This window comes from Neoarius graeffei, chromosome 15 (assembly GCF_027579695.1).
Source record: "Neoarius graeffei isolate fNeoGra1 chromosome 15, fNeoGra1.pri, whole genome shotgun sequence".
NCBI lineage: Eukaryota > Metazoa > Chordata > Actinopteri > Siluriformes > Ariidae > Neoarius > Neoarius graeffei.
The window spans coordinates 53,201,572-53,229,423 of NC_083583.1; the positions used below are offsets into that span (position 1 = coordinate 53,201,572).

General features: G+C 41.2%; 1 protein-coding gene across 2 annotated transcripts; it reads left to right on the forward strand.

Moving 5' to 3' along the window:
- The first annotated feature begins 51 nt into the window (after nucleotides 1-51).
- Nucleotides 52-27,844, forward strand: ctdspl3 (CTD (carboxy-terminal domain, RNA polymerase II, polypeptide A) small phosphatase like 3). Of its 2 annotated transcripts, none has more exons than XM_060940567.1 (11): nucleotides 52-354; nucleotides 20,568-20,685; nucleotides 20,869-20,988; nucleotides 23,123-23,231; nucleotides 23,385-23,502; nucleotides 23,674-23,760; nucleotides 23,920-23,982; nucleotides 25,605-25,684; nucleotides 25,785-25,911; nucleotides 26,040-26,135; nucleotides 27,475-27,844. In XM_060940567.1, the coding sequence occupies exons 1-11, from the start codon at nucleotides 208-210 to the stop codon at nucleotides 27,538-27,540; spliced, it is 1,131 nt and encodes a 376-aa protein (XP_060796550.1). In that variant the 5' UTR covers nucleotides 52-207; the 3' UTR covers nucleotides 27,541-27,844. The 2 variants fall into 2 exon arrangements, with proteins under 2 accessions (XP_060796550.1, XP_060796551.1); XM_060940568.1 differs by having other exon boundaries at nucleotides 20,872-20,988.
- The last annotated feature ends 8 nt before the right edge of the window (nucleotides 27,845-27,852 follow it).

Below are 27,852 nucleotides of genomic sequence, written 5' to 3' on the forward strand. Positions count from 1 at the left end.
GTTGTCGTGTTTGTGATGCTGTGCATAGCTCCGCCCCTACCGGCAGGTTTAAACTGTTAGTGAAGCCATGTTGAGAGCGGCCGGGCCTACAGAGGGAAATAATCATACCGGGAAGGGTTTTTATTATTAATATTAAGCATTTCTCTTTCAGCCTCAGTGACACTGGGATTTAAGCTCACTGAAATACTTCCTCACGGTTCCGTTACCATGAAACTCCGGTCGAGGATTATTTCTCGCGAGAGCCCGTCGCCTCAGCCCGAGACTCGGCGCGAGACTCAGCCCAGCACCCCGCGGCGCCGTCGGCCGGATTTGAGTCGAGCACCGCGGATCGAGCAGAGCCAGTCTCAGTCTCCGGTGAGCCTTATTCTAGAGGATACAAACAAATAAGCACACTAAAAATAGAGTTTAGTATAAATAACCACAGGGATAACCCATAGTCTTGTCTGAAATGACATTTATTTGTTGTTTTTCAGAGTAACACAGCGAGCTTACATTTCCACTGAGCAGGTCGCCTGATGTTGGTTACCATATCAGCGCTGCTGTGTTTGTTATTGGAGCTAGCTAGCTAGCTAACCCGTACTTGGCTATAGCTAGTTCATACCTGTCAACTTTGAGGTTTGAAAAAAAGGAATATTTCCCAGATTTTTAACTCAAAATAAGGGAAAATTTCGGAAAGTCGTACCCTTCACCAAAAGTGGGTGTGTAGTTGAATGGGGGGCAATTTTCTATCTAGTATTTGTGATTTCCTGTACTCTGGTGCATGTTGGTGATAGCCAAGACCCAAACTCAATATGCTTATGGTTTATAGAGTGCATTTGTGAATAAACTATACATTTATTTTTATTTGCTTTCAGTGGTACCAGTTATTTCCCAAATTAAGGGCTAAAATATGTATCTTATGTTAAAATAAGAAAGGTCATTATATAACCAATCAATAAATTCAATTCCATTGCAATTTATTATGGTTTTACCATAGTCATGGCCTCGGAACACTAGATAGAGTAATAAAGAGATAAAGAGTAATATAAAATATTAAACCAAGAGTGATTTAAAATGGGTAAGTTTCAGATAGAAAATAAAATGGACAATGAGTGGATAAAACAGTTAATACACCAATTAGTTTACACTAGGCTATTTATGAGGTCTTAGCCAGGACATACTTAATGTAAACATGTGTAGCTTACCTTTTATTTTTTTTAAAGATTTTTTTTGGGCTTTTTTCACCTTTATTGGATAGGACAGTATAGAGACAGGACAGGAAACGAGTGGGAGAGAGAGACGGGGAGGGATCGGGAAATGACCTCGGGTTGGAATTGAACCCGGGTCCCTGGATTTATGGTATGGCGCCTTAGCTACCTGAGCCATGACGCCCCCTACCTTTGATTATTTGGGAGGCTTTCGTTTTCCCCATGGAAAATTTCTTTGCGATGGAAGAGTCTGGGAACATTCCAGCCACGCACTTGTTGAAATCATCAAAGAAAGAGAGGCTAATGTTTTTCTTAGCTATTAGCATCGCCATCTTCACCTCAGACCTAATCAGTGTTGCCAGATACTGCTGATGTTTTCCAGGCCAAAATATGTTCGAAACCCGCCAAAATGCACTTGAAACCTCCCAATCTGGCAACACTGGACCTAATCACTTGTTCAGCCTTGCTTCCGAACGGAGTTCTGTAATTACTGATGCCTGAGAGGGCGGAGACGTGAATTCATGGCCCGACTTCCTGCTGTAAACCCCTGTCAGAGGCGCGTCATGAATTCTGGACCTACTGACTTTTATATAATGTCAAAATACGGGATATTTTCGGGAAAATAAAAAAACGGTAAGACAGCGAGAAATAAGTCAAAATAAGGGATTTCCCGGGAAAAACGGGAGGGCTGACAGGTATGAGCTAGTTTAGTGATTTTTATTTTTATATACTACCGTTCAAAAGTTTGGGGTCACTTTGAAATGTCCTTATTTTTGAAAGAAAAGCACTGTTTTTTTCAATGAAGATCACTTTAAACTAATCAGAAATCCACTCTATACATTGCTAATGTGGTAAATGACTATTCTAGCTGCAAATGTCTGGTTTTTGGTGCAATATCTCCATAGGTGTATAGAGGCCCATTTCCAGCAACTATCACTCCAGTGTTCTAATGCAGGGGTGGGTAATTATTTTTTCCATGGGGCCACATGAGAAACAGAAAATTTTGTGGAGGGCCGGACCATAAGGCTGAACTAAATTCTGCATAATATTAATTGTATTTCTTTATATAAAGCAATAAATAACATTGTTTTTACAAGCTGCTAAGACTGGTAAGAGTATGGAAAAAATGAGGTTGCCTTACAAAAAATGTCATTTATTCAATCAAATTTCCCAAAACAATGGTTAACAAAATGTGAACGTTTGTACCTTTTTTTTTTTTTTTTTCAGTCACATTCACCCCAAAACACAATAAAGACATCACAATATTGTCTTTCTACTCCACATATCAAGCAAGATACATCATATTATAATAATGATGCCCACATTTGTAGTCTAATCACCTCATTTGGTGTTTTTCAGTTTATTTGTTCAGTGAGAGAAATCTAGTCTCTGTTGGTCTTTAACGAGTGCATCAGAGTCAGGTTGAATGTCTGAGGTGGAGATGTGAAGCACAGCTGACGGATGATCATCAGTCCATTCGGTGTAGGAATCAGATCTTTTTTTTTTTATTAAATTCAAACAAACAATTATTTTATATTACAACATAAAATCACACCACCTCTGAAAATATAATCTAAAAAGAAAACTTATCAAATACATATATATACAATATGTAAAATGGGGAAAAAAGGTGTTTATGAAAGGTTAACTTCTGCTATGAATGTGTACAGTATATTTGCATGGGGATTGTTTATATATTTCAGACATTTTTGTAACAAGGACAGTTCATTCTTAAGAGCAGGCCATGAAGGGGGGATTTGGCATATCGACACTTGTGTATGTAATATTTTGTAAAAATAATGAGATTATTCACCAAAAAGTAGGTATCAGATCTACAGATCGGCTCGGGCTCCGGTGCCTGCTGGTGACGTCACACTATGTGATTGGCTGGACCGTTTGAAGGATGACGTACAAGTTTGTGGTTGGTCTGGACAAATTACGGAAGTAGTTATTGCGGGATTAGGTTTCGTGGAATTTCATGTTACAACTTCAAAATAAAAGCAATGCACATTCAGTCCATGCATGAGGTAAAATTAGGAAATACGTTTATTTTGTAATTTCTAATTAACCTTACGCGGGCCGGTCAGAATGAACCAAAGGGCCGGATGCGGGCCATAAAATGCCCAGGTCTGTTCTAATGGTACAATCAGTACATTTACATGCACATCCAAATCGAGCTACTGTCTGTAATCGAGCAAAGGGTCCCAGCAGGGGTGCCAGAGAAATCCAATCCTACATGCACAAGTGAAATCAGGCTATTGTGCAAGGTGCATTGTGCACCCGAGCCACACGTGGCGCTACATGCCCCATCGTGTTGGTACACTTCCGGTTGTCGTCATGAAGAAGAGCATAGTGTTGCCAGATACTGCTGACGTATTCCAGTCCAAAACATGTTCAAATCCACCAAAATGCACTTAAAACCCCCCAATCTGGCAACACTGGCAGTTCCGTGCTCAAGCTGTTAGGCTTGCTCTAACAGACTGTATGGCTACAAACTGTCCGGCGCAGACCACTGTTTTGTAAGACAACTTATATTGCACAATAATATTTTTCTAAAGTCCATTTTTTGCTTACAATTTAACTTGTCTTAATAAACACACACAAAGTTCAATTGTTTTGTTTTTATTGACATTCTTCAGATGTTGGACATACACACACACATATATATATATATATATATATATATATATATATATATATATATATATATATATACACACACACACACACACGCATGTACACAATTCACAGCTATGCAACAGCTGTACAGATGTATTTGGTGATACAGTAAGTGAGCTAAATTTTAACAGTGCAAACAATGCCACAAAAAGAAAAGATTCATGCCGTTGTCATGATTCGTTGTCATGCCGACCGAGGCTGTTGTTTTTCTCGCTTGTGGTCTCGTCACTTCCGGAAGGGGCAGTGCTGAAGTGAGCGGCTCGACTCCGTAGCTCGATAGGGTTTACATGCAGTAAGTAGCTCGGCTACAATCACATAATCTAGGTCGTGTAGCTCGATTACGAGAAATCAAGTTCGGTTCAATTTCAGCCTAGCTAAGTTTCCATGCCATTTAGAGCTTCGATTTCAGTCGAGCAGCGGCAGAAATTCGGTTTTCTCTATGTGCATGTAAACGCACTGAATGTGTTTGCTCATTGCCTCAGAAGGCTAATGGATGATTAGAAAACCCTTGTACAATCATGTTAGCACAGCTGAAAACAGTTGAGCTCTTTAGAGAAGCTATTAAACTGACCTTCATTTGAGCAGATTGAGTTTGTATGTAGTGTGTATGTATTTTATTTATATATAGATATATAGATAGACAGACATTTGGTCCAGAATATACCCTTTAAGGTCATGCCACAGCATCTCAATTGGATTCAGGTCAGGACTTTGACTAGGCCACTCCAACGTCTTCATTTTGTTTTTCTTAAGCCATTCTGAGGTGGACTTGCTGGTGTGTTTTGGATCATTGTCCTGCTGCAGAACCCAAGTGCGCTTCAGCTTGAGGTTACGAACAGATGGCCGGACATTCTCCTTCAGGATTTTTTGGTAGACAGCAGAATTCATGGTTCCATTTACCACAGCAAGTCTTCCAGGTCCTGAAGCAGCAAAACAGCCCCAGACCATCACACTGCCCAGTGTAGGGTATTAGGCAGAAAAAGAAATTTACCAGTCAAAAATAATATTTTATATAATCCTGATAAGCGCCGCAGGTGCGAAGACGAGCGCCGCAGGCGTGAAGTCCCTCTAGGGGGGTCTGGGGGCATGCCCCCCCAGAAAATTTTTGAAATTTAGACTTCATTTCCTGCATTCTAGGACATTTTCAGGGTGAAATGGCGTGTAATTTTTGATCAGAAATATTGCATATTTTTACTTTGTATTTTTTTCAGTTTCACTCCTGAATGTATCAGATGTATGTATGGTGTTTGATTTGGTAACAAAAGTGAAAAGAAAATAAACAACAATGAATTGTATATAATCTTTTGATCTAGTTACAGTATTTAATAAAAAAAAAAAACCAACAGTATTCTATTTTACCATACCCCAATGAAACCCCCTTGTTAATCAATGTATCACACATACCTTTTCTGTCTTTTTGTGGAAAAACGAATCAGTTTTTGTCACATTCAATTTGGGGCGTTTGTTGGGATTCATCTTGATCCAGAAGAGTGAGTCAGCAAAAAAAAATGCGGTTCTCCCGCCAAGAAAGAGGAAACTACAACGCAGGGTGTTTGGCAATTTTCGACCAATCAGAATTCGCGATTTATTCAGTCCGCATGTTACAAGATTCAGTGCGGGCCAAAATGGCGGAAACGATGAAATATTCTGATTTTTCATTTCAAGTTTTCAGTATTTTTCGTATTAAACTGTGTTTCTTACGATTTGTAAATGATGGCGGAACCACACACGGACTGGCCATCGGGAGTAGCGGGAGTTTTCCCGGTGGGCCGGTGGTTCAGTGTGGGCCAGCGGAGAAAAAAAAAAAAAACAGTTGCGCGCTGGCCTTTAATATGATAAGCAATGTTAACAGTTTCTTTAACAAACTGTTAACATTGCTTATCATATTAAAGGCCAGCGCGCAACTGTAATAAGCAATGTTAACAGTTTGTTAAAGAAACTGTTAACATTGCTTATCATATTAAAGGCCAGCGCGCAACTGTTTTTTTTTTTTTTTTTTTTCTCCGCCGGCCCACACTGAACCACCAGCCCACCGGGAAAACTCCCGCTACTCCCGATGGCCAGTCCGTGTGTGGGCGGAACATAACTGGATTTATCGGATGACATGTGGGAGTATTCATGTGCGAAAATTTTCGGCATTATCGTCCGTTTCAGTATCCGTCTGTGTGTATACTTGCCCGTTGAAATCGGCAATTGCCCGTCAAATTTACGGGTGGACGGGTCTCTGCCTAATACCTTAGCCCAGCGGTCTCAAAAGTAGCCGGTCACCGGCGGCAAATCACCGGCTATGGCTTGTTATGCCGCCGGCTATTGTCAGTCGAGTCACAAAATTTAATATTAAATATTTCTGACAGCAAAAAAAGTTGTGAACGTAAATTACATCCACTATGTCATGTATGTCCGTTGCCGCGTCAACTGTGTTTACATCCTCGACACGAGTGCAGCCATTACTGCCGCCTGTGTTGCCAGATTGCGCGTTTTCCCGCAATCTGGCGGGTTTTGAACATATTTTGGGCTGTAAAACGTCAGCAGTATCTGGCAACATATTTTTTTACTTAATACAAGAAATTAATGGATGCCAACGTTTTTGCCAAAATGGTATTTTATTTTCCATTGTTTAGGCAGCTTCAGCATCATACTGCGAGATTCTGTTCAAATTGTTTTTTTCTTCTATGAAGCCTGAGCCATTTATTTTATTAGTTTATAATTATTGTTTAATTTAGTCTTCAGGAGAGACTGCCTGCACACAGTACTAGTATTAATAGTTTTTTTTCTTCCATGAAAGCTGAGGCATTTATATTATATTTTAAGGTAACTTCATGTTGTGCTGTGAGGTTCTCTGCACTTTAACTTTTGAACCAACAGGAGCATTTGGATAAGTAAAGCCTATTTTTCTGCACTTTTGTAGTCCTGGTAATCTTTTATATTGGTAAAGTTGTTTATAGGACCATTTCTCAGTGTCTGTTTTTTTAATCAATAGTTTTTCAGTAATAACTTAATATTTAACATATCACTCAATTTTAAACAACCCCACGCCTCCCCCATGGGCTGCCCCCATAGTCTCCAAAATTTCTGTGGGAAACACTGGCGTGCGTAACAACGCTGATCAAGCTTAAGCTAGACGACCCGCCTCAAATACCCGTCCCGGGTAAATGTTATCCCAATTTTAGACGACCTGTTCCAAACCATCCCGCCCCATGAAAAATTCGTACTTGCATATCCATCCATCCATCCATCCATCCATCCCTGCACGCTTTGCATGCATTATGTCTGCCGCTGGCAGACATTTTACCATTTTGCACCCTGCTGTAAATTATTTGTACCCTGCTATTCTCCCAAACTTTGAAGCCCCTGACTACCACCACCATATTTTACTGTTGGTATGATGTTCCTTTTCTGAAATGCTGTGTTACTTTTATGCCAGATATAATGGGACACACAGCTTCCAAAAAGTTCAACTTTTGTCTCTTCAGTCCACAGAGTATTTTCCCAAAAGTCTTGGGGATCATCAAGATGTTTTCTGGCAAAACTGAGATGAGCCTTTATGTTCTTTTTGCTCAGCAGTGGTTTTCATCTTGGAACTCTGCCATGCAGGCCATTTTGCCCAGTCTCTTTCTTATGGTGGAGTCATGAACACTGACCTTAAAACTGCATATCCTGGACCAAATTCGTTTTTTTTTTTAAATATGAAAGTATGTCTCTCTTTACACACTTATCCAGAAAGGTAATTTTGCACAAGGCCATCTGTCTACAGCAGAAAAAAATAAAATGCGTCTGGAGCCAGATTCGTGACATCACCTGCGGAAGCGCCAGCAGGCTGCGCGAGCTGTTTCAGTGCACAGCCTGCGTAGGCCAAGTTTAGCAGCTAGCGATTTTGCATTGAAATATGGAATTGTCACCAGAGCGCAATGTGGGAAACGATGAGTACTAATCCCATCAAGACTGGTGTTGCTACACCCTCCTACAATACATTCTGTTAGCCATTTTAATAATTACGTGATAACATTGAAGAAATTTACAGAAAACCACCAGGTCGTTTTCTCCTAAACAAACCAGCGCTGACGTAGGATTCAGAGGGAGGTGTCACGCACGTGACGTCACGAAAATCAACGTTTCCCAGGAAATCCAAATGCCAAGTTTTTTCACAGGTAGACCAATTCACCTCAAACGGCTTGATTTCAACTGAATTTTTCTGGTATTGCGCAAGGTAAAAAAAATTGCGACAGACATGTGACCAAAGTTTAATAGAAAATAAGAGAATTACATTGATCTTGCTCCTGAATTTACCCATGATATGCACTTTAACTGAGGCCTGCAGTTTTTTGGATGTTGTTGTGGGGTCTTTTGTGACCTCTTGGATGAGTCGTCACTGCACACTTGGGGTAATTTTGGTCGGCCGGCCACTCCTGGGAAGGTTCACCACTGTTCCATGTTGTCACTGTGGTTCGCTGGAGTCCCAAAGCTTTAGAAATGGCTTTATGACCTTTTCCAGACTGATAGATCTCAATTACTTGCTCATTTGTTCCTGAATTTCTTTGGATCGCAGCAGGATGTCTAGCTTTTGAGGATCTTTTGGTCTACTTCACCTTGTCAGGCAGGTCTTATTTAAGGGTTGTTTTACAATCGGGGTATGCAAGCTAAAAATCACATTTAACACTTATCTTCTTCAATATCAAAAGGCTTGACCTAATAAACTTGGTTGTTTATTGTAGCCCTGTGATAGCTCTATTTACCATGCAAAAAAAAATTTGGTGATAACGTTATTTTTGGTGAATGTATGGCAATGTGTGTCATATTTAGCAAAATTACTCATGTCATTTAGAAAAAGTGCTTTTTTGACCACAGGTAGCTCCAAAAGGGATGCACTTACATCATTCTTTATACCATAAAACACATATTTGGTTCCATATCATTGGAAACATAGTTAAGCTTTAATGTTGAATGCCAGTAAGTGTTCAGACTATTTTGATTAAATCAGTATGTAATTGTGTCAAAAAAAAAAAGTCCTCTCTGAGACAGCTAATTTTTCAATATAAAAATGTGGTCAAGATATTGGGACATAAATATTAGAGACAACTAACACAAAGCTTACAGCCTTATATTTAAAAGCACTATGGAAGCAGTGGATTCTGAATTGTCAAAAAAAAAAAAGTCCTCTCCGAGAATCACTTCATTTGTTTCTCCCAGCCCTGCTTAAAGCTACACTTAATCTTCTTTATCTTATAGCAGATTACACAAAACTACCATACACACATGTCAAAAAATTACCTGAAATCTGTTCTTTAACTTGTCCTTCACTTAAAGACTGGTACAAGAACCAGTTTGAATCAATTTGAATTTTGGACCCCTGTGACACAAACTTTGTCCCCTGATTGTAAAACAACCCCTAAGTGATTTCTGGATTGAGAACAGAGCAGGTGTGGCAGTAATCTGGCCTCGGTGTGGCTAGAGAAATCGAACTCCGCTTTCCAAAGATGTGATAAACCACAGTTAATTTGTGCTTTAATTGGGGACGGGGGCAATCACTTTTTCACACAGGGTCATGTAGGTTTGGGTTTTTTTTCCCCTTAATAATAAAAACCTTCATTTAAAAACTGCATTTTGTGTTTACTTGTGTTATCTTTGTCTAATATTTAAATTTGTTTGATGATCTGGAACATTTAAGTGTGACAAACATGCAAAAAAAAAAAAAAAAATCAGGAAGGGGGCAAACACTTTCACACCACTATGTTACGTTTTTTTTATATATATATATATATATATATATATATATATATATATATATATATATACACACACACACACACACAACCGTTCAAAAGTCTGGGGTCACCCAGACAATTTTGTGTTTTCCATGAAAAGTCACACTTTTATTTCCCACCATAAGTTGTAAAATGAATAGAAAATATAGTCAAGACATTTTTCTGGCCATTTTGAGCATTTAATCGACCCCACAAATGTGATGCTCCAGAAACTGTGGCCCTGTCCACACGGCAACGGATTCAGGTGAATCCGATAAAATTGTTTATCGTTTCGGCCTGGCGTCCACACGGCACCGGCGTTTTGGGTGCCCAAAACGCAATCTTTTGAGAACGGGTTCCAGAGTGGAAAGATCTGGCAACGTTGCCGTTGTGAAGTCGTCTGGATGAGTAGAACGGATTTGTTTACGATGACTTCACAACCACATGACTGTGAGTGCTTCACGCCGGGTAGAAGTGTAACGAACTCGATGCGAGTTGTCAACAAATCCTATAACTTGGTTCATGAAACGCGCTTACAAAATATTTTCACTGTGAATATTTATTGTGTAATGGTGCAAAGTGAGAGAGAGAGAGAGAGAGAGAGAATAGCCCTTAGGGCAGAGTCAATCCCGCCAGCAAAAATAGGGAAAAAAAGGAGCGATCTCACCTCTTCAGATGTTGGTTTAAGTCCTACAATGCATTCCTCAAAAAGGGCGTAGAAGAACAAATTAATCCATCAACGTGTAGCATTCAATTTATTCCGGACCATTAAAGACGCCGCCTTCCGCGTAGAATCATACGTCATCCTCGCCGCCATATTGGATGGGTCAAAGCGGAGAATAAAGATGCCTCATTCATGTGCTGCGTTTAACTGTACCAACAGGTTTACCGTCCAAACGAGATCACATGGGATTACCTTTCACAGGTGAGACTGGAAAAATACTTTTCATTGTATTTGGTCATTATAATGTAATTTTACGAACAGATTTTTCTGACTTTGTGGCTAATATGAAGTCTCGCGCATAATAGTTTATGTGCATGCATCCTTACTACTTCTATTGTTCTGGTGTCTCCGAAGGGACCGTCTTACAGTGCCCCTAGAGGTGTGGCATGTGTATTGCATCATTTTCAGCAAGCGTTACGTTGCCATATGGACCTGATATTTTACTGATCGTTGCTCATGTGGACGCGATATTTTTTTAAAATAACATCTTGTTGCCGTTGTCGTGTGGATGTAGCCTCAATCTGCTCAAAGGAAGGTCAGTTTTATAGCTTCTCTAAAGAGCTCAACTGTTTTCAGCTGTGCTAACATGATTGTACAAGGGTTTTCTAATCATCCATTAGCCTTCTGAGGCAATGAGCAAACACATTGTACCATTAGAACACTGGAGTGAGAGTTGCTGGAAATGGGCCTCTATACACCTATGGAGATATTGCACCAAAAACCAGCTAGAATAGTCATTTACCACATTAGGAATGTATAGAGTGGATTTCTGATTAGTTTAAAGTGATCTTCATTGAAAAGAACAGTGATTTTCTTTCAAAAAAAAAAAATACTTATTTTGCACAAGGCCATCTGTCTACAGCAGAAAAAAAATAACAAAACATGTCTGGAAAAATCCCAAGGGAGTCTGGAGCCAGATTTGTGACGTCCCCTGCAGAAGTGCACGCGAGCTTTGCACGGTTTCAGTGCACAGCCTGTGTAGACCAAGCGCTCCCATTTCTCTCTCATTGTCCGGTCTTTTGGGAAACGATGAGTACTAATCCCATCAAGGTTGGTGTTGCTACACCCTCCTATGATACATCTGTTAACCATTTTAATAATTACAGGATAACGTTGAAGAAATTTGCAGAAAACCACCAGGTCGTTTTCTCATAAACAAACCAGCGCTGACGTAGGATTCAGAGGGAGGCGTCCCGCACGCGACGTCACGAAAATCAATGTTTGCCGGGAATGCCAAGGTTTTTTAGAGGCGGACCAATTCACCTCAAATGGCTTGATTTTCAACTGAATTTTTCTGGTATTGCACAAAATGTGACACACATTTGACCAAAGTTTAATATAAAATAGAATTACATTGATCTTGCTCCTAAATTTACCCATGATGTGCACTTTTTAAAAAGGCGGTTCATGCTCAAAAACCCTCCAATGTGGCTGAATTACAACAATTCTGCAAAGATGAGTGGGCTAAAATTCCTCCATAGCACTGTAAAAGACTCCTTGCCAGTTATCGCAAACGCTTGATTGCGGTTATTGCTGCTAAGGGTGGCCCAACCAGTTATTAGGTTTAGGGGGCAATCACTTTTTCACACAGGGTCATGGAGGTTTGGATTTTTTCCCCTTAATAATAAAAACCTTCATTTAATAACTGCATTTTGTGTTTACTTGTGTTATCTCATTATCTCTAGCCGCTTTATCCTGTTCTACAGGGTCGCAGGCGCGCTGGAGCCTATCCCAGCTGACTACGTCTTTGTCTAATATTTAAATTTGTTTGATGATCTGAAACATTTAAGTGTGACAAAAACACTTTCATACCTGTGTGTGGTACTTTTTTTTTTTTTTTTAAAGCCACTTAGCAGTAAGCTTCCTAAACCATTCTTCAGGTAAAAAGTTTTGCTAACAGTGAAGGCTGTTTACTGACTTGGGCTTACATCTCATCTCAGATAATTTCTCCCACTAGCTGCACAGCTGATATTTCTTTACCTGTAGGTAAGTTGGGTGAAATATCTTGCAAATGACACATTAATTTAGACTGAACCATGATACATGGAGCACTGTAGGAGTAACTGTCAAATGCAGGTCCTCAGATGCCCCTTTTCCACCAAAGCAGTTCCAGGGCTGGTTCGGGGCCAGTGCTTAGTTTGGAACCGGGTTTTCTGTTTCCACTGACAAAGAACTGGCTCTGGGGCCAGAAAAACCGGTTCCAGGCTAGCACCAACTCTCTGCTGGGCCAGAGGAAAGAACCGCTTACATCAGTGGGGGGGTGGAGTTGTTAAGACCAACAACAATAACAAGACTGCGAAAGATCGCCATTTTCAAGCGGCGAGAAGCAGCAGCTGTACAAACGTGAAGTCATTTATTATCGTTGTTGTTGTTGCTGCTGCTTCTTCCATGTTGTTTTTGCTTCGATATTCGCGCCAAGGTTTATGCAAATGTAGCGACGTAACTGACGTATACAGCGACGTAATGACGTGGCACCGCGAGCTATGGAAAAGCAAACTGGTTCTCAGCTGGCTCACAAGTTGAACGAGTTGTGAACCAGCGCCAGCACTGGCCCCGAACCAGCCCTGGAACTGATTTGGTGGAAAAGGGGTAAGAGTATCTTCATGAACAGGTTTATAATAGTAGTTGAGAGAGATGCATGTTTGGCATGCTTGAAACTGGTACAGGCTGGTCTGATTACTACTGGTTTTGGTTAGTTAAATGCTGGAGATTTATCTTCGCTTGTACATTCTGCTCTCTGCTTAATGAAGATGATGTTCCAGTAATGTCTGTCTGTCTTTTCATAAGACTATAATCCTGATGGATGATGTAAAGGTACATAATGTGTCTCTTCTTTCATACAGTAGTGTAGTCTAAACCAAGTCAAGCTTATTTGTATAGCGCTTTTAACGATGTTTATTGTCGCAAAGCAGCTTTACGGAATTTGAACGACTTAAAACATGAGCTAATTTTATCCCTAATCTATCCCCAATGAGCAAGCCTGTGGTGGAAACTCACTCAGATGACATGAGGAAGAAACCTCGAGAGGAACCAGACTCAAAAGGGAACCCATCCTCATTTGGGCAACAACATGACTATAACAGTTTTAGCATGAAGTCAGTTTCGTTGATGTTATAAACTCTTCATTGATGGAAACTTGAGTGCAAAACTGTTCATGACAACTGCAGTCCTAAAGTTAGCAAGTCAACTGTAGTCCTCAACCATAAAAACATTCCTGTAAGAGTCCAGAGTGTCTTCCAAGTGCAACTTTCAACTGTCCGTATGGGGCCGTCCTCTACTAGTCTGGCTAACGCAGCTTCAAAGTTCTGTGAGCATTGGTCTGGCAAAGATATTAAGCCCAACCGTTTCTCAAAGCGTGTGGTTGACCCGCCTACCTGAAATGCCTCAGTTTGCTACTGGTCGAAGCCAGAAAAGGCTGTGGAGCAATTCCAGCGTTATGGACGTGACACTTGAACTCAAAATGGCAACAAATGACCCAGTGCATGTTTTATTGTCTCCCAGTATTTAAACAGGTGTTGAATATTTTAAGGCTGTACCATACTGGAGAAGTGATAGAACAAGAACAATTCCCATAGTACATCTAGGGCATGCCAGAAAATGCCAATAAAAGATGCGTTATGGATGTGACAGAAAAAGTATCACTTTTCTTGGGTGACTGTACATTTTTATCAAACTCTGTGAAATTGTAAACCTAATGTCGAAATGGAGATATCCGTTTGATAGAGGGGTCCAAGGTGAATATTAAAAAATCTTTGTTTAAAATATTTTGTATTTCATGCAGAGTTTCGGAAGGAAAAGTCAGCGTTATGGATGTGACGAAATTCCGTTATGGATGTGACGCGTCTGAAATAGACATGGCATATGTTTAGAAAATCAGCAATTTAACCACCATAACCCTTTGAAAAACTCTCTAAATATCAGCTAAAACTATCAAAGTTCTTAAATAATATTTAGGATGGCTATTGTTTTGCTGTTTTGTGGATTTTAGCATACATTTCTGTGGCTTGTGGCAATAATATAGAATTGTACATGATCAAAGTTGATTTTAGCTTGGGGTTTACATTATAAGGAAGAAAGATTGACAGTGACATATTAGGTTGGTTACAAATTGGTTCAACTTATTCACATCTGTAAAATACAGGCCTAGGTGAGATCTCTGGGAGTGGTTTTGATGTATTACATGTTGCTTTATTTTTGCATGGTGAGGTTGACATTTACATGGAATTGCTCTGTGACGAAGCTTAAACCAATCACATCACTCTTTCCTCTGACGTATGTGACGCGACGGAAACTGCTTGAGTAACAGGAAGAAGATAAATACCTTCAGGGCTGCTCTTTGCTCCGTTTTCAATGAGAACTTCCCGTTGAATGCTTTCAATACAGCATCTACCGCTGCGTCAAAGGCTTGCCGCTGCTCCATGTTCGTAATGTTTCTAGTGAATGAAGCGCTTCTGGCATAGATTCTGTAAACAATCTGTGGCTTCCGGTCGCAGTTCTACTACGTCACTGCCTTGAACACGCCTCTACCCAGGGCCGTTGGAGATGCTCAAAGTTGATTGGCTACCAATTTTTTGGGAGCTTGGAAGAGCTGGAGATAGCTTGCCTTGCCAGACTAAGTTCGCAACAGGCCCCCGTGTTGCGTCACACTTGGGATGGCCGGGCCCAGGCTAGTCCTCTACAGGAGTGATGTGATGAGACTCTGACCAGACATGGGGCATCAGGATGGATCAGGCAGGTCTGAGGAGCAGAGGAGGTCCTCTCTTCTTGAGTTTTGCACCCAAGTTTCCATTATTAATGAAGAGTTTATAACCTCAACGAAACTGACTTCATGTTAAAACTGTTGTTATAGTCATGTTGTCTGTTGTTGTCCAGGTGAGGATGAGTTCCCTTTTGGGTCTGGTTCCTCTGGAGGTTTCTTCCTCGTGTCGTCTGGGCGAGTTTTTTCTTGCCACCGTCGCCACGGGCTTGCTCATTGGGGATAGATTAGGGATAAAATTGGCTCATGTCTTGGGTCATTCAGATTCTGTAAAGCTGCTTTGGGACAATGTGTATATTGTTAAAAGCGCGATACAAATAAACTTGAAGAGGTCAGCATCTCGATCTCAGGATTGACCTGTAACTCAGAGGGGCCGATGGGGGGGGGACACAGGTTGTTAAGTATGCCCAATGTCACCTGAATAAGTAGGAATGGTATACATTTTGCGCTGAGTGCAATCCAATGCTTCATTACTCATTTACGTTACCCTGCCATATATAGATAACTTGGCTTCGTCAGTCACATCATAATCCAATCACATAGCTACAACACACTCTTGAATGTGAATATACTCATGTTTGTCCTACAAGTCTTCATTTGCAACCACGTGACCAAAACTGCTTGCGTCATTGGCCGCCGCCATGTTGAAGGATCTGCAATATACATACTGTATACACAGTGGGAAGAGAACAGAGTGGAAGGTAAAGAGGAGTTACATTTAGAAGCTTGTAGTCGGTTCTCAAATCTATTTTAAAAACAATCATTTTGACTGCTTCAGAAGATCGGTATCTAACGCACTATATAACACATTTATTCATAAAAGAGCCCTCACCGGGCGAGGAGGCTGCTGTATTTGAGGTAGTGGATTGACGTGAGTCTTGTTTGACTGACTCTGTGATCGTTTGGGAAGATTCTTCAGTAATTTTGTGTTTCTTTCTGTGCTCTGTAAGCCGAGCATTTCGAGCCACCGCTTTAGTACCATCTTTGATTTTGTTGTGGCCCATATTTTGTGTCGGAGCCCAGTCTGGATCCGTAAAATTGTACAGGTCCGCTGGTTTCCCCTAATTTAAAGAAAAAGCAAAATAAAAGCAACGTCATCAAAAATGATGTACAGCTCTTTTTAAAATGAAATAATCATAGAAGCCTTTGATTGTTGGATCATACACTCGATCACGGCGAGTTTCTGCACGACCAGGCTATTAAGTGATCCAATATTTCTTATATATTGAAATCTTTCATTAATAACTAGTTCATAGCACTTATCATTGATAAAATGTTCACTGCAGACTCATGTGGTTTTTGATTTCTCATCAGCCCGGTTTATGTTGGACAGCCATTGACGTCTACGCTCCATGGACAACTCGCTTGTTTTTTCTCCTTGATTATTTATAATTGCTGGAATTCTAAAGAACTTGGGCCAAAAAAAAAAAGTGTGTTTCAGGTAACACGAAATACTAAAATAAGGTCGGTAGGTAGGAAAAATTTTTTTTTTTTTTTTTTTTTTTTTTTTAATTTTGTTCGAAAAAATTAACACAAGTAAACATCTTACAAAATAGTATTTTGGCACAGAATCCTTTATACCACACATCATAATAAAATAAGTGTTTTAAATCTTTAAACGAATAAAAAAAATATTGCGAGAGTTGGAGTTATGATCTACGGAAGCGTATTGCTGCCACACTCAAAAAAAAAATTGGCTTAGAATCAAGTAATTACGTGAAAAGATATCGTTAACAAAGTTATCACGTTTTTACAATATATTTATCATGTAATAACATAACATCACGCAACTTCATGATACGAACTTATCACGTTATTTCATGATATTTTCATGTAATAACGTGAAAACACCTTATCAAGAAATAACGTGAAAATGACGTCCTAGGCTACTTCCATTAAAAGCAGACGGCCTATCCTAGCCTACTGTAGAACTTGGGTCGAGCAAAAACATCGAGCAAAAACATGGCTGAATCCTGAATGACTCCTATTTGTATAAATAGGGGACTACATAGGCGGCAAAACGTAGTGTTTTTCCCTGCCATGGAAGTGCACTTGTATACTGAAGAGGAAGCAATTTGCATTACAGCCTTGAATGAGGATTCAAAATGGCGGCTCGGCTCAGTTTTCCCTTCCTCCTTCAGTATACAAGTGCGCTTCCATGTTTATGCAGGAGGGCTGATAGAAGTGGCGAAACATTTTACTTTTTATCGTTTCTTTCACAACTTGAATGCGTTGAAACAAAAAATTATGACAAACTAACGCCGCTTACATTAAAATATCGAGGGAAATTTGTAATAACTTTACGGTCGGCAATTTCGATGCGGAAATTCTCGATCGGTCGGGTTACCGGAAACACACTTTTTTTTTTTTCTTTTTTTTTTGGTCTTATAAATCCTCTTGTCTCGAATAGAGTTGTGCCCGCATCCAATTACAGCACAAAGAGTTGGCATAGTTAAGAAACAAAAGGAATTCTTGAGCGTAACAACCTTTTGAGTATATCTTCTATAGTAAACGTGCACCACATGAGTTTGTGTAGATCCTCCAACATGGCCCACTTTCGGTCATGCGTAATTAGCTGTGACATCACGTGCAAATGAAGAATAAACTGAGAAGCATCTCTGAGTAGCTGTGACTGTTTGTTTGCTCCTGGATCAGTCTGTGAGGCAGATTCTCTGAGGTGCTTACGCTCCTAGATCATGCTTTTGTCAATTCCTTCGGTACAGACGGATCAAAACTTAAGTCATATTTGCTGTGAAATTGAGATGTGTTTTCATTATTTTTATATATTTAAAAAAAATATGTGGAAGCAGACCAATGCATAAAATCATGCAGATACAGGACAGCAGCTTCAGGTAATGTTCACATCAGCTATCATGGAGGGGATGTGATCTCTGTGAGATGATTGTTATTGCCAGAAGGGCTGGTTTGAGTATTTCTATAACTGCTGATCTCCTGGGATTCTCATGCACAACTGTCTCTAGAGTTTACACAGAATGGTCCAATAAAGAGAAAAATGTCCAGTGAGCAGCAGTTCTGCGAACTGAAATGTCTTTTTGGTAAGAGAGATCAGCGGAGAATGACCAGACTGGTTTGAGCTGACAAAGGCTACAATAACTCAGATAATCACTATCTGTACAATTGTGCTGAGCAGAAAAGCATCTCGGAATGGACAACATGTCAAACCTCGAGGCAGATGGGCTACAATAGCAGAAGACCACGTCAGGTTCCACTTCTGTTAACCAAGAATAGAAAGCTGAAGCTTTAGTGGGCACAGGCTCACCAAAACTGGACAGCTGAAGACTGGAAAAACATAGCCTGGTCTGATGAATCTTGATTTCTGCCAGGGCACAGATGCCCCTTTTTCCACCAAATCAGTTCCAGGGCTGGTTCGGGGCCAGTGCTGGTTCACAACTCGTTCAACTTGAGAGCCAGCTGAGAACCAGTTTGCTTTTCCATAGCTCGCGGTGTTAAGGGAAGCCACGTCATTACGTCGTTGTACACGTCATTACATCGCTGTATACATCAGTTACGTCGCTACGTTTGCATAAACCTTGGTGCGAATATCGAAGCAAAAACAACACGGAAGAAGCAGCAGCAATAATAATAATGGATGGCTTCGCGTTTGTACAGCTGCTGCTTCTCATCGCTTAAAAATGGTGATCTTTTGCGGTCTTGTTATTGTTGTTGGTCTTAACAACACACACACACCGGCTGACGTAAGCGGTTCTTTCCTCTGGCCCAGCAGAGAGTTGGTGCTAGCCTGGAACCGGTTTTTCTGGTCCCAGAGCCAGTTCTTTGTCAGTGGAAACAGAAAACCCGGTTCCAAACTAAGCACTGGCCCCGAACCAGCCCTGGAACTGCTTTGGTGGAAAAGGGGCACTATACTAGCCTAGTAAACTAGACCCACCCGCCTAGCGGGCAAAAATATTTTTGCCTACGAGTGGGTCTAGCCTTGCACCATATCAACAAAACACCCCGGGCATCAAATCGTGCCCGCCAATCACAACGCAAGGTTTTTGTTTGGATTCTTTGGGCGGGCTTTTGCAGGAGTGACGACAAAGCTGCGCGACGCTGGAGAAAGCGCAACAGGAAAGATGGCTACGGCTAGTGAACAGCGCTAGTTTGACTCCGCTTTGGAATCAGTTTTAGAAGAATTAGACTTGGAGTTTTCGTTGAAACATGAGCAGGAAGAGGCTCTCCGCTCATTCCTTTTCAAGAAGGACGTTTTCGCTGTTTTGCCGACCGGCTATGGCAAAAGTCTGATCTACCAGCTGGCTCCGCTCGTAGCCAAAAGGATGGGGCTAGTTTGTACAGTACGAAGAATTAATAAACAGCTTTGAAACATTACTTTTTGATTGTTTCTTATTTTCCCGTTATTTTAAATTTAAGGGAAATTATTTCACCAAACACCACTAAATAAAAACTCTCAAAAACAGTTTAAGCAAACCCTTGAAAAAAATAAGTGTATGTTAAGTATGTGGTACAGACTCCAAACTTGTGGTCATTATCTCCAAACTTCTTAATATCTAGAACCTGTTTATTAATTAATACGCATTTTGAAAAATTATTTATTTCAAGGCCTCCCCCACTGCTTTCTGTCGCTCTGACTACGTCACAGTCACTGTTGCGCTGATTGGTCAGAGCGTTGGCCTATACGCACAGAGACAGTTTGAAAGACAGCGGGTTGTTCCTCCCACACCCTTCGGAAATGTCTACGAGCGAGGCCAGACTAAATATTCACATTTAGTCTGGCTTGCCAGGCTAGCAATAGACGGTAAGGTCAGAACTTGGTGCCAACAGCATGAATCCGTGGATCCAACCTGCTTTGTGTTAACAGTCCAAGCTGGTGGGGGTAGTGTAATGGTGTGGGGAATGTTTTTATGGCACAGTTTGGGCCTGTTATTACCAATCAGCCATTACTTGAATGCCACAGACTATTTGAGTATTGTTGCTGACTGTGTGCATCCCTTCTTGGCTGCCATTTACCATCTTCTAATGGCTACTTCCAGCATAATAATGCACCGTGTCACAAAGCAAAAGTCGTTTCAAACTGGTTTCAGGAACATGACGTTGAGTTCAGTGGCCTTCTCAGTCACCGCATCTGAACCCAGTAGAACGCCTTTGGGATGTGGTACAGCAGGAGAGTTACCAAATGAAAGTGCACCTGAAAAATCGTCAGGAATCGTCTGATGTAAACATGGACCAGAATCTCCCAAGGAATGTTTCCAAAATCTTCTGGAATCCATGTTATGAAGAATTGAGGCTGTTTTGAGGGCAAAGGAAGGCCCTACCCAGTGTTCATATAATACTTAATCAAGTGCTGCATGAGTGTATGACTGTCATTTGATTAAAAAGAGTGATGCGTGGGTTTTTATATATTTTTTTTAAATCAAGTGTGAACGTGGTCTCAGATTTGTGTTGCTTATATGTGAAAAATGATTTATGTTCTTTTCGTTCGCATGTTTGTGACCTGTGTTTAGGAAGTCCAGATTTTAAAGGATTGTTCTAATCTGTACTGTGATACCATCCCAACTGCGGCGAAGCGCCCACGCTTACGACATGGAAGGAAAAGGGTTCTCCCACGACAGGAGTGTAAAGGTAAAAACGTGTTTAAACATTCAGTCACACACTTTGTTTGGTGCAGATTGTGTTCTAGCCCTTACTTGCGTTCATGGGACTTTTTCCTTCTATTGGCTCCTTTTGTTGAGTGAAATCTTCATATATATGCACATGCAAGATGTAGAGTTTAAAAAGTGAATTTAATCAACGTTCTTTAATCAGCAGAGTCTGACTTCAAGACACCGGTGCGGCATCGCCGGGAAAGGCGTTACTCATCAGTTAACCTGGCTGCACGTAGCCTTTACTCTCCTGTAGTGCGTTTTGTCACACCCAAAAAAGACCGTAAGTACTCACTACACTGCTGTTGCGGACATGCGGCATGGTCTTTAACCTTGTATTCAGCGCTGACACTGTGTACTAATAGGATATATGGTGCATAAGTCACTGATTGTTGAAGGTTATACCAGTTACGACATTACCATGTTTAGGATTCAGTATGTAGTATTGCCATATCTAGTACACAAAATTCTTGGAAACACATTAGGCACTTTTTTCCCTTAATTTTACTGGAAATGGTATCATTTTTGTATACAGTTAGGTCCATAAATATTTGGACAGAGACAACATTTTTCTAATTTTGGTTCTGTACATTACCACAATGAATTTTGAACAAAACAATTCAGATGCAGTTGAAGTTCAGACTTTCAGCTTTAATTCAGTGGGTTGAACAAAATGATTGCATAAAAATGTGAGGAACTAAAGCATTTTTAAACACACTCCCTTCATTTCAGGGGCTCAAAAGTAATTGGACAAATTAAATAATTTTAAATAAAATGTTCATTTCTAATACTTGGTTGAAAACCCTTTGTTGGCAATGACTGCCTGAAGTCTTGAACTCATGGACATCACCAGACGCTGCGTTTCCTCCTTTTTAATGCTCTGCCAGGCCTTTACTGCAGCAGTTTTCAGTTGCTGTTTGTTTGTGGGCCTTTCTGTCTGAAGTTTAGTCTTTAACAAGTGAAATGCATGCTCAATTGGGTTGAGATCAGGTGACTGACTTGGCCATTCAAGAATATTCCACTTCTTTGCTTTAATAAACTCCTGGGTTGCTTTGGCTTTATGTTTAGGGTCATTGTCCATCTGTATTATGAAACGCCGATTATTATTTGGCTGCATTTGGCTGGATTTGAGCACACAGTATGTCTCTGAATACCTCAGAATTCATCCGGCTGCTTCTGTCCTGTGTCACATCATCAATAAACACTAGTGACCCAGTGCCACTGGCAGCCATGCATGCCCAAGCCATCACACTGCCTCCGCCGTGTTTTACAGATGATGTGGTATGCTTTGGATCATGAGCTGTACCACGCCTTTGCCATACTTTTTTTCTTTCCATCGTTCTGGTAGAGGTTGATCTTGGTTTCATCTGTCCAAAGAATGCTCTTCCAGAACTGTGCTGGCTTTTTTAGATGTTTTTTAGCAAAGTCCAATCTAGCCTTTTTATTCTTGAGGCTTATGAGTGGCTCGCACCATGCAGTGAACCCTCTGTATTTACTTTCATGCAGTCTTCTCTTTATGGTAGATTTGGATATTGATACGCCTACCTCCTGGAGAGTGTTGTTCACTTGGTTGGCTGTTGTGAAGGGGTTTCTCTTCACCATGGAAATTATTCTGCGATCATCCACCACTGTTGTCGTCTGTGAGCGTCCAGGTCTTTTTGCATTGATGAGTTCACCAGTGCTTTCTTTCTTTCTCAGGATGTACCAAACTGTAGATTTTGCCACTCCTAATATTGTAGCAATTTCTCGGATGGGTTTTTTCTGTTTTCGCAGCTTAAGGATGGCTTGTTTCACCTGCATGGAGAGCTCCTTTGACCATGTTTTCTTCACAGCAAAATCTTCCAAATGCAAGCGCCACACCTCAAATCAACTCCAGGCCTTTTATCTGCTTAATTGAGAATGACTTAACGAAGGAATTGCCCACACCTGCCCATGAAATAGCCTTTGAGTCAATTGTCCAATTACTTTTGGTCCCTTTAAAAACAGGGTGGCACATGTTAAGGAGCTGAAACTCCTAAACCCTTCATCCAGTTTGAATGTGGATCCCCTCAAATGAAAGCTGAAAATCTGGACTTTATGTCCATGTCCATTATATAACTATAACTTGAATATGTTTCAGTAAACAGGTAAAAAAAAACCAAAATTTGTCAGTGTCCAAATATATATGGACCTAACTGTATGGTTTTTTTTGTTTGTTGTTGTTTTGTTTTGTTTTTTTTTGAAAAATACTTTTTTAAAATGCAACCCTGCTATTTAAGCTGCATCTTGGCTACAGTGTCTAACGCTTTATAACTGTTAACAAACCACACCAAATGTCTGTAAAAGCTAAAAATGAGTGAAAACCCCTTGCTTCTTGATCAAAGTTGAACGTTTATCAATGCTGCAGAATATCCACTTTCAGTATTTCTTTTCTATAGACGAGAGGATGAGGAGCGATACAATGTTCAGCCCTGAGCAGTACATGTTCGGATACAGTGCCGTCAGCTGCCTGTCGGAAGACGAGGAGAACAATGAGGTGTTCAGCCCGTAAGTGTCATTTTTGCCCCACGCTTAATTGTTTTTAATACATCTCCTGCTTTTCTTACACATGTTCTGATCGCTGTTTTCGGATCGTCCCGAAAGCATTGTGAACCACAAAGCAGCGTCTGCTTTCATGTCCCATGCACTGTTTCCTCACAGATTCACATTCATCAAAAACATTCCTAACCAGTCCCAACAGCCCAGAGCAGTGTCTGCTCTCCGGGACATGCCACCAAAGACGAGAAGTACACCTGCAGCCACCATGGTGCTCGATTTGGTGAGCTTTTCAAATATGAAATGTTTGCACAGGCACCTGTTTTGTGTGTGTGTGTGTGTGTGTGTGTGTGTGTGTGTGTGTGTGTGTGTGTGTGTGTGTGTGTGTGTGTAAAATCTTTAGTTTGAAAAGTTCTGATCGTGTAACTGGACCCTTGTTGCTTCTGGTTCTTAGGACGAAACGCTCGTGTTCAGCTCCCTCAATAGAATCGAAGATGCAGAGTACACATTTAATACAATCTTTCAAGATCAAGAGTACAAGGTTATTGAGGCTTTACTTTACTTGTTGTACCAGTGGTGTTAAATTTCCATGCATGCACCAGTCCGGTTAGACGGAAAGGATGCTAAAAAGCTTTAACCTTTTGTAGTGTGCGCAATGCTTATTTACAGCTTTTTTTTTTTCCCCTCCTTTTACATGCAGGTCTATGTGGTTCTCAGGCCCTATGTGAAAGAGTTTCTGCAAGCCATGGTGAAGCATTTTGAGGTAAGTTGAGTTGATTATTAAGTAGGATAGATATTTGAAAAGGGCGGCACGGTGGTGTAGTGGTTAGCGCTGTTGCCTCACAGCAAGAAGGTCTGGGTTCGAGCCCCGTGGCGGGCAAGGGCCTTTCTGTGTGGAGTTTGCATGTTCTCCCCGTGTCCGCGTGGGTTTCCTCCGGGTGCTCCGGTTTCCCCCACAGTCCAAAGACATGCAGGTTAGGTTAACTGGTGACTCTAAATTGACCGTAGGTGTGAATGTGAGTGTGAATGGTTGTCTGTGTCTATGTGTCAGCCCTGTGATGACCTGGCGACTTGTCCAGGGTGTACCCCGCCTTTCGCCCGTAGTCAGCTGGGATAGGCTCCAGCTTGCCTGCGACCCTGTAGAACAGGATAAAGTGGCTAGAGATAATGAGATGAGATATTTGAAAAGATATGTTATTTAGCAGCTGGGAGGTCCGTATGGTGAAATACCGTGACTGAGGTCTTGAAAGTACTGAGCGATGCCCTCTGGGCCGAGGTCAGTATTCAAGGCCGAGGTCACGGTATTTCACCATACGGACCGACCTTAAGCTGGTTAATAATATATTTATTTTTTTCTTTACCAAATTCTAACAGAAAACGAGAGCGCCCGAAAGGGAAACCCGAGCCGAGCCGCCATTTTGAATCCTCATTCACGGCTGTAATGCAAATGGCTTCCTCCTCGGTATACAAGTGCACTTCCATGGCAGGAAAAAAACTACATTTTGACGCCTATGTAGTCCCCTATTTATACAAATAGGAGTCATTCAGGATTCAGCCATGTTTTTGCTCGGCGTTAGCAACAGTTAGAGGTTTTTAGCTTTCTCCTGAAATGTTTTTTCTTTTATTTTGTCTTCCTCAGGGTAGTAAAACTCGCTTTCGCTGTGAACACTGCCATTATCGCTATCCATGCTGTAAAATTAATGCCATTTTGAATCCTCATTCATGGCTGTAATGCAAATTGCTTTCTCCTCGGTATACAAGTGCACTTCCATGACAGGGAAAAAAAACTACATTTTGCCGCCTATGTAGTCCCCTATTTATATAAAATTGATTCAGCCATGTTTTTGCTCGGCGTTGGCAACAGTTAGAGGTTTTTAGCTTTCTCCTGAAATGTTTTCTTTTATTTCTTCTTCCTCAGGGTAGTAAAACTCACTTTCGCTGTGAACACTGTCGTTATCGCTATCCATGCTGTAAAATTAATGCTATTCTCCTGAGAAATGCGAAAATAAATGTTGACAAAGATTGCTACTATGTTGTTGTTGTGAACGAGCGAGTTGCCAGGGGTCCGTAACTGGGGTCTGTACCGTAGGATACGGACCCGCTCGCCATCCAATCAGAGCGCAGGATTTAATGGAAACCAGACCGCGAAAAAAAAAAATACATTTGTGAAATGATGCCTAATATTTCATAGTCCAAACCAAAAACTAGAGAAAAAGACAGCGTGCACACAGTGAGTTATGTTAAAGTATGCAAGTTGGTGTGTATAAACCGTGAAAACGTCCTCTACTCCACATGATCTGTTATCAGGTTCCTGAAAAAAAAAATTTTTGTCTGCAGCAACTGTTTTTCAAAAAGCATTCCATGTTTTCCTCCTATCTTTTGTAGATGTTTGTTTACACGTCTGCTAAAAAGGAATATGCAGAAATGATAGTGGACATACTGGACCCAAGAAAAAAAATATTCAGGTAAGGTGCTTAATCTTTCTGTGTGAATTGTATTAATGTGGTGGAGGTGAATGTTTCCTTGGTACAATTAAGTAATATCCCTTTCCCCCTCCCCATAAAGACATCGTCTGTATCAGGATGACTGTGCATGCGTTCTTGGACACTATATTAAGGACTTGGCAGTGCTGGAAAGAGATCTTTCAAAAACAGTGATTCTGGACAACGCACCCCACACTTTCCCATACCATGTATGAGAGCTTCCGCTAGATTTGGGGGGGGAGGTTTAATAACACAAGTGTTGCATTCCCTAAAATCACTCTCATGAGAGTTTTGTTGGAACTACTGTTCACTTCTGATCTGTTTTCTCCTCTTCGAGCTGGTGAACACGATTTCCATAAAGAGCTGGTGTGGAGACAAAGAGGACCAGGAGCTCCAGAGGCTCATACCTTACTTGGAGAAGCTCACCCAAGCTGTAGGTTTTCTCATTTGTCTCACTCTTGTCAGAATGTTTGGTTAAATGTGCGACGATACATCATGTATAACCAGAAAAGTATATAAATTGGACACACACACAAAAGTAGTGTTTTGTCTCATCTCACCTCATTATCTCTAGCCGCTTTATCCTGTTCTACAGGGTCGCAGGCAAGCTGGAGCCTATCCCAGCTGACTACGGGCGAAAGGCGGGGTACACCCTGGACAAGTCACCAGGTCATCACAGGGCTGACACATAGACACAGACAACCATTCACACTCACATTCACACCTACGGTCAATTTAGAGTCACCAGTTAACCTAACCTGCATGTCTTTGGACTGTGGGGGAAACCGGAGCCCCCGGAGGAAACCCACACGGACACGGGGAGAACATGCAAACTCCGCACAGAAAGGCCCTCGCCGGCCACAGGGCTCGAACCCGGACCTTCTTGCTGTGAGGCGACAGCGCTAACCACTACACCACCGTGCTGCCCCGTAGTGTTTTGTAAAACAGTTAATTGTTCATGAATAACCATGTGTGTGTATTATTAGCTCACCGGCCGTAGGGCGATGAATTATTGCCATCACGTGGCGTCCGTCCAAAATTCACAAAATCGCTACTACTCCCTGAGTTTCCACTGGATTTTGATTTTGTTTGGAAGATCTAATCAGGGGCGGCACGGTGGTGTAGTGGTTAGCGCTGTCGCCTCACAGCAAGAAGGTCCTGGGTTCGAGCCCCGGGGCCGGCGAGGGCCTTTCTGTGTGGAGTTTGCATGTTCTCCCCGTGTCCGCGTGGGTTTCCTCCGGGTGCTCCGGTTTCCCCCACAGTCCAAAGACATGCAGGTTAGGTTAACTGGTGACTCTAAATTGACCATAGGTGTGAATGTGAGTGTGAATGGTTGTCTGTGTCTATGTGTCAGCCCTGTGATGACCTGGCGACTTGTCCAGGGTGTACCCCGCCTTTCGCCCGTAGTCAGCTGGGATAGGCTCCAGCTTGCCTGTGACCCTGTAAAAGGATAAAGCGGCTAGAGATAATGAGATGAGATCTAATCAGTCTGCACAAAAGTAACTCCCTGGTTTTGTGATTTCTCGTTAGCAAGTTGCTAATTAGGCCGGTTAACAAACTTTCAGGAAAATCGCTACTCCTCGCTGAGTTTTCAATGGATTCTGATTTTGTTTGGAGAATCTAATCAATCTTCACAATAGTTACTCCCTGGTTTTGTGATCAGTACGGCCGTGTGAGCTACCACATCGCTGACGCTCGAGTTAATGAGCCCAAGAGCAATTACATTCTTTTATCATTACATAATTTAATCAACTCGATGCTTTTATTTTTAGAATGACTTCAGGACTGTGCTGAAGAGGAGGACGGATCACTTTCACAATCTGCTCACTGAAGATTAAAATCCTGTTTTTCCCTCTCCTCCTTTTTTTTGTGTATATTTTCATGTATATAATAGTATTATGCATGTAATATAGGCTGAATAAATTCTAAATGATTCAGAAAGTGACTTTTATTACCAATATATGCTTCAAAGGAAATCCGGCTGAGCCTCATTTGGGGTAATTTGAAGTGTTGTGCTTCTTAACTTATTGTGATTTTTGATTTGCTAATTTATTATTGCTGATGTTTTATGACTTTTTTTTTTAATGGTGTAGAATTTTCAGTGATTGTTTGCATACCTACTGTTTTGAAATGCCCTGGATTCTGCTGTT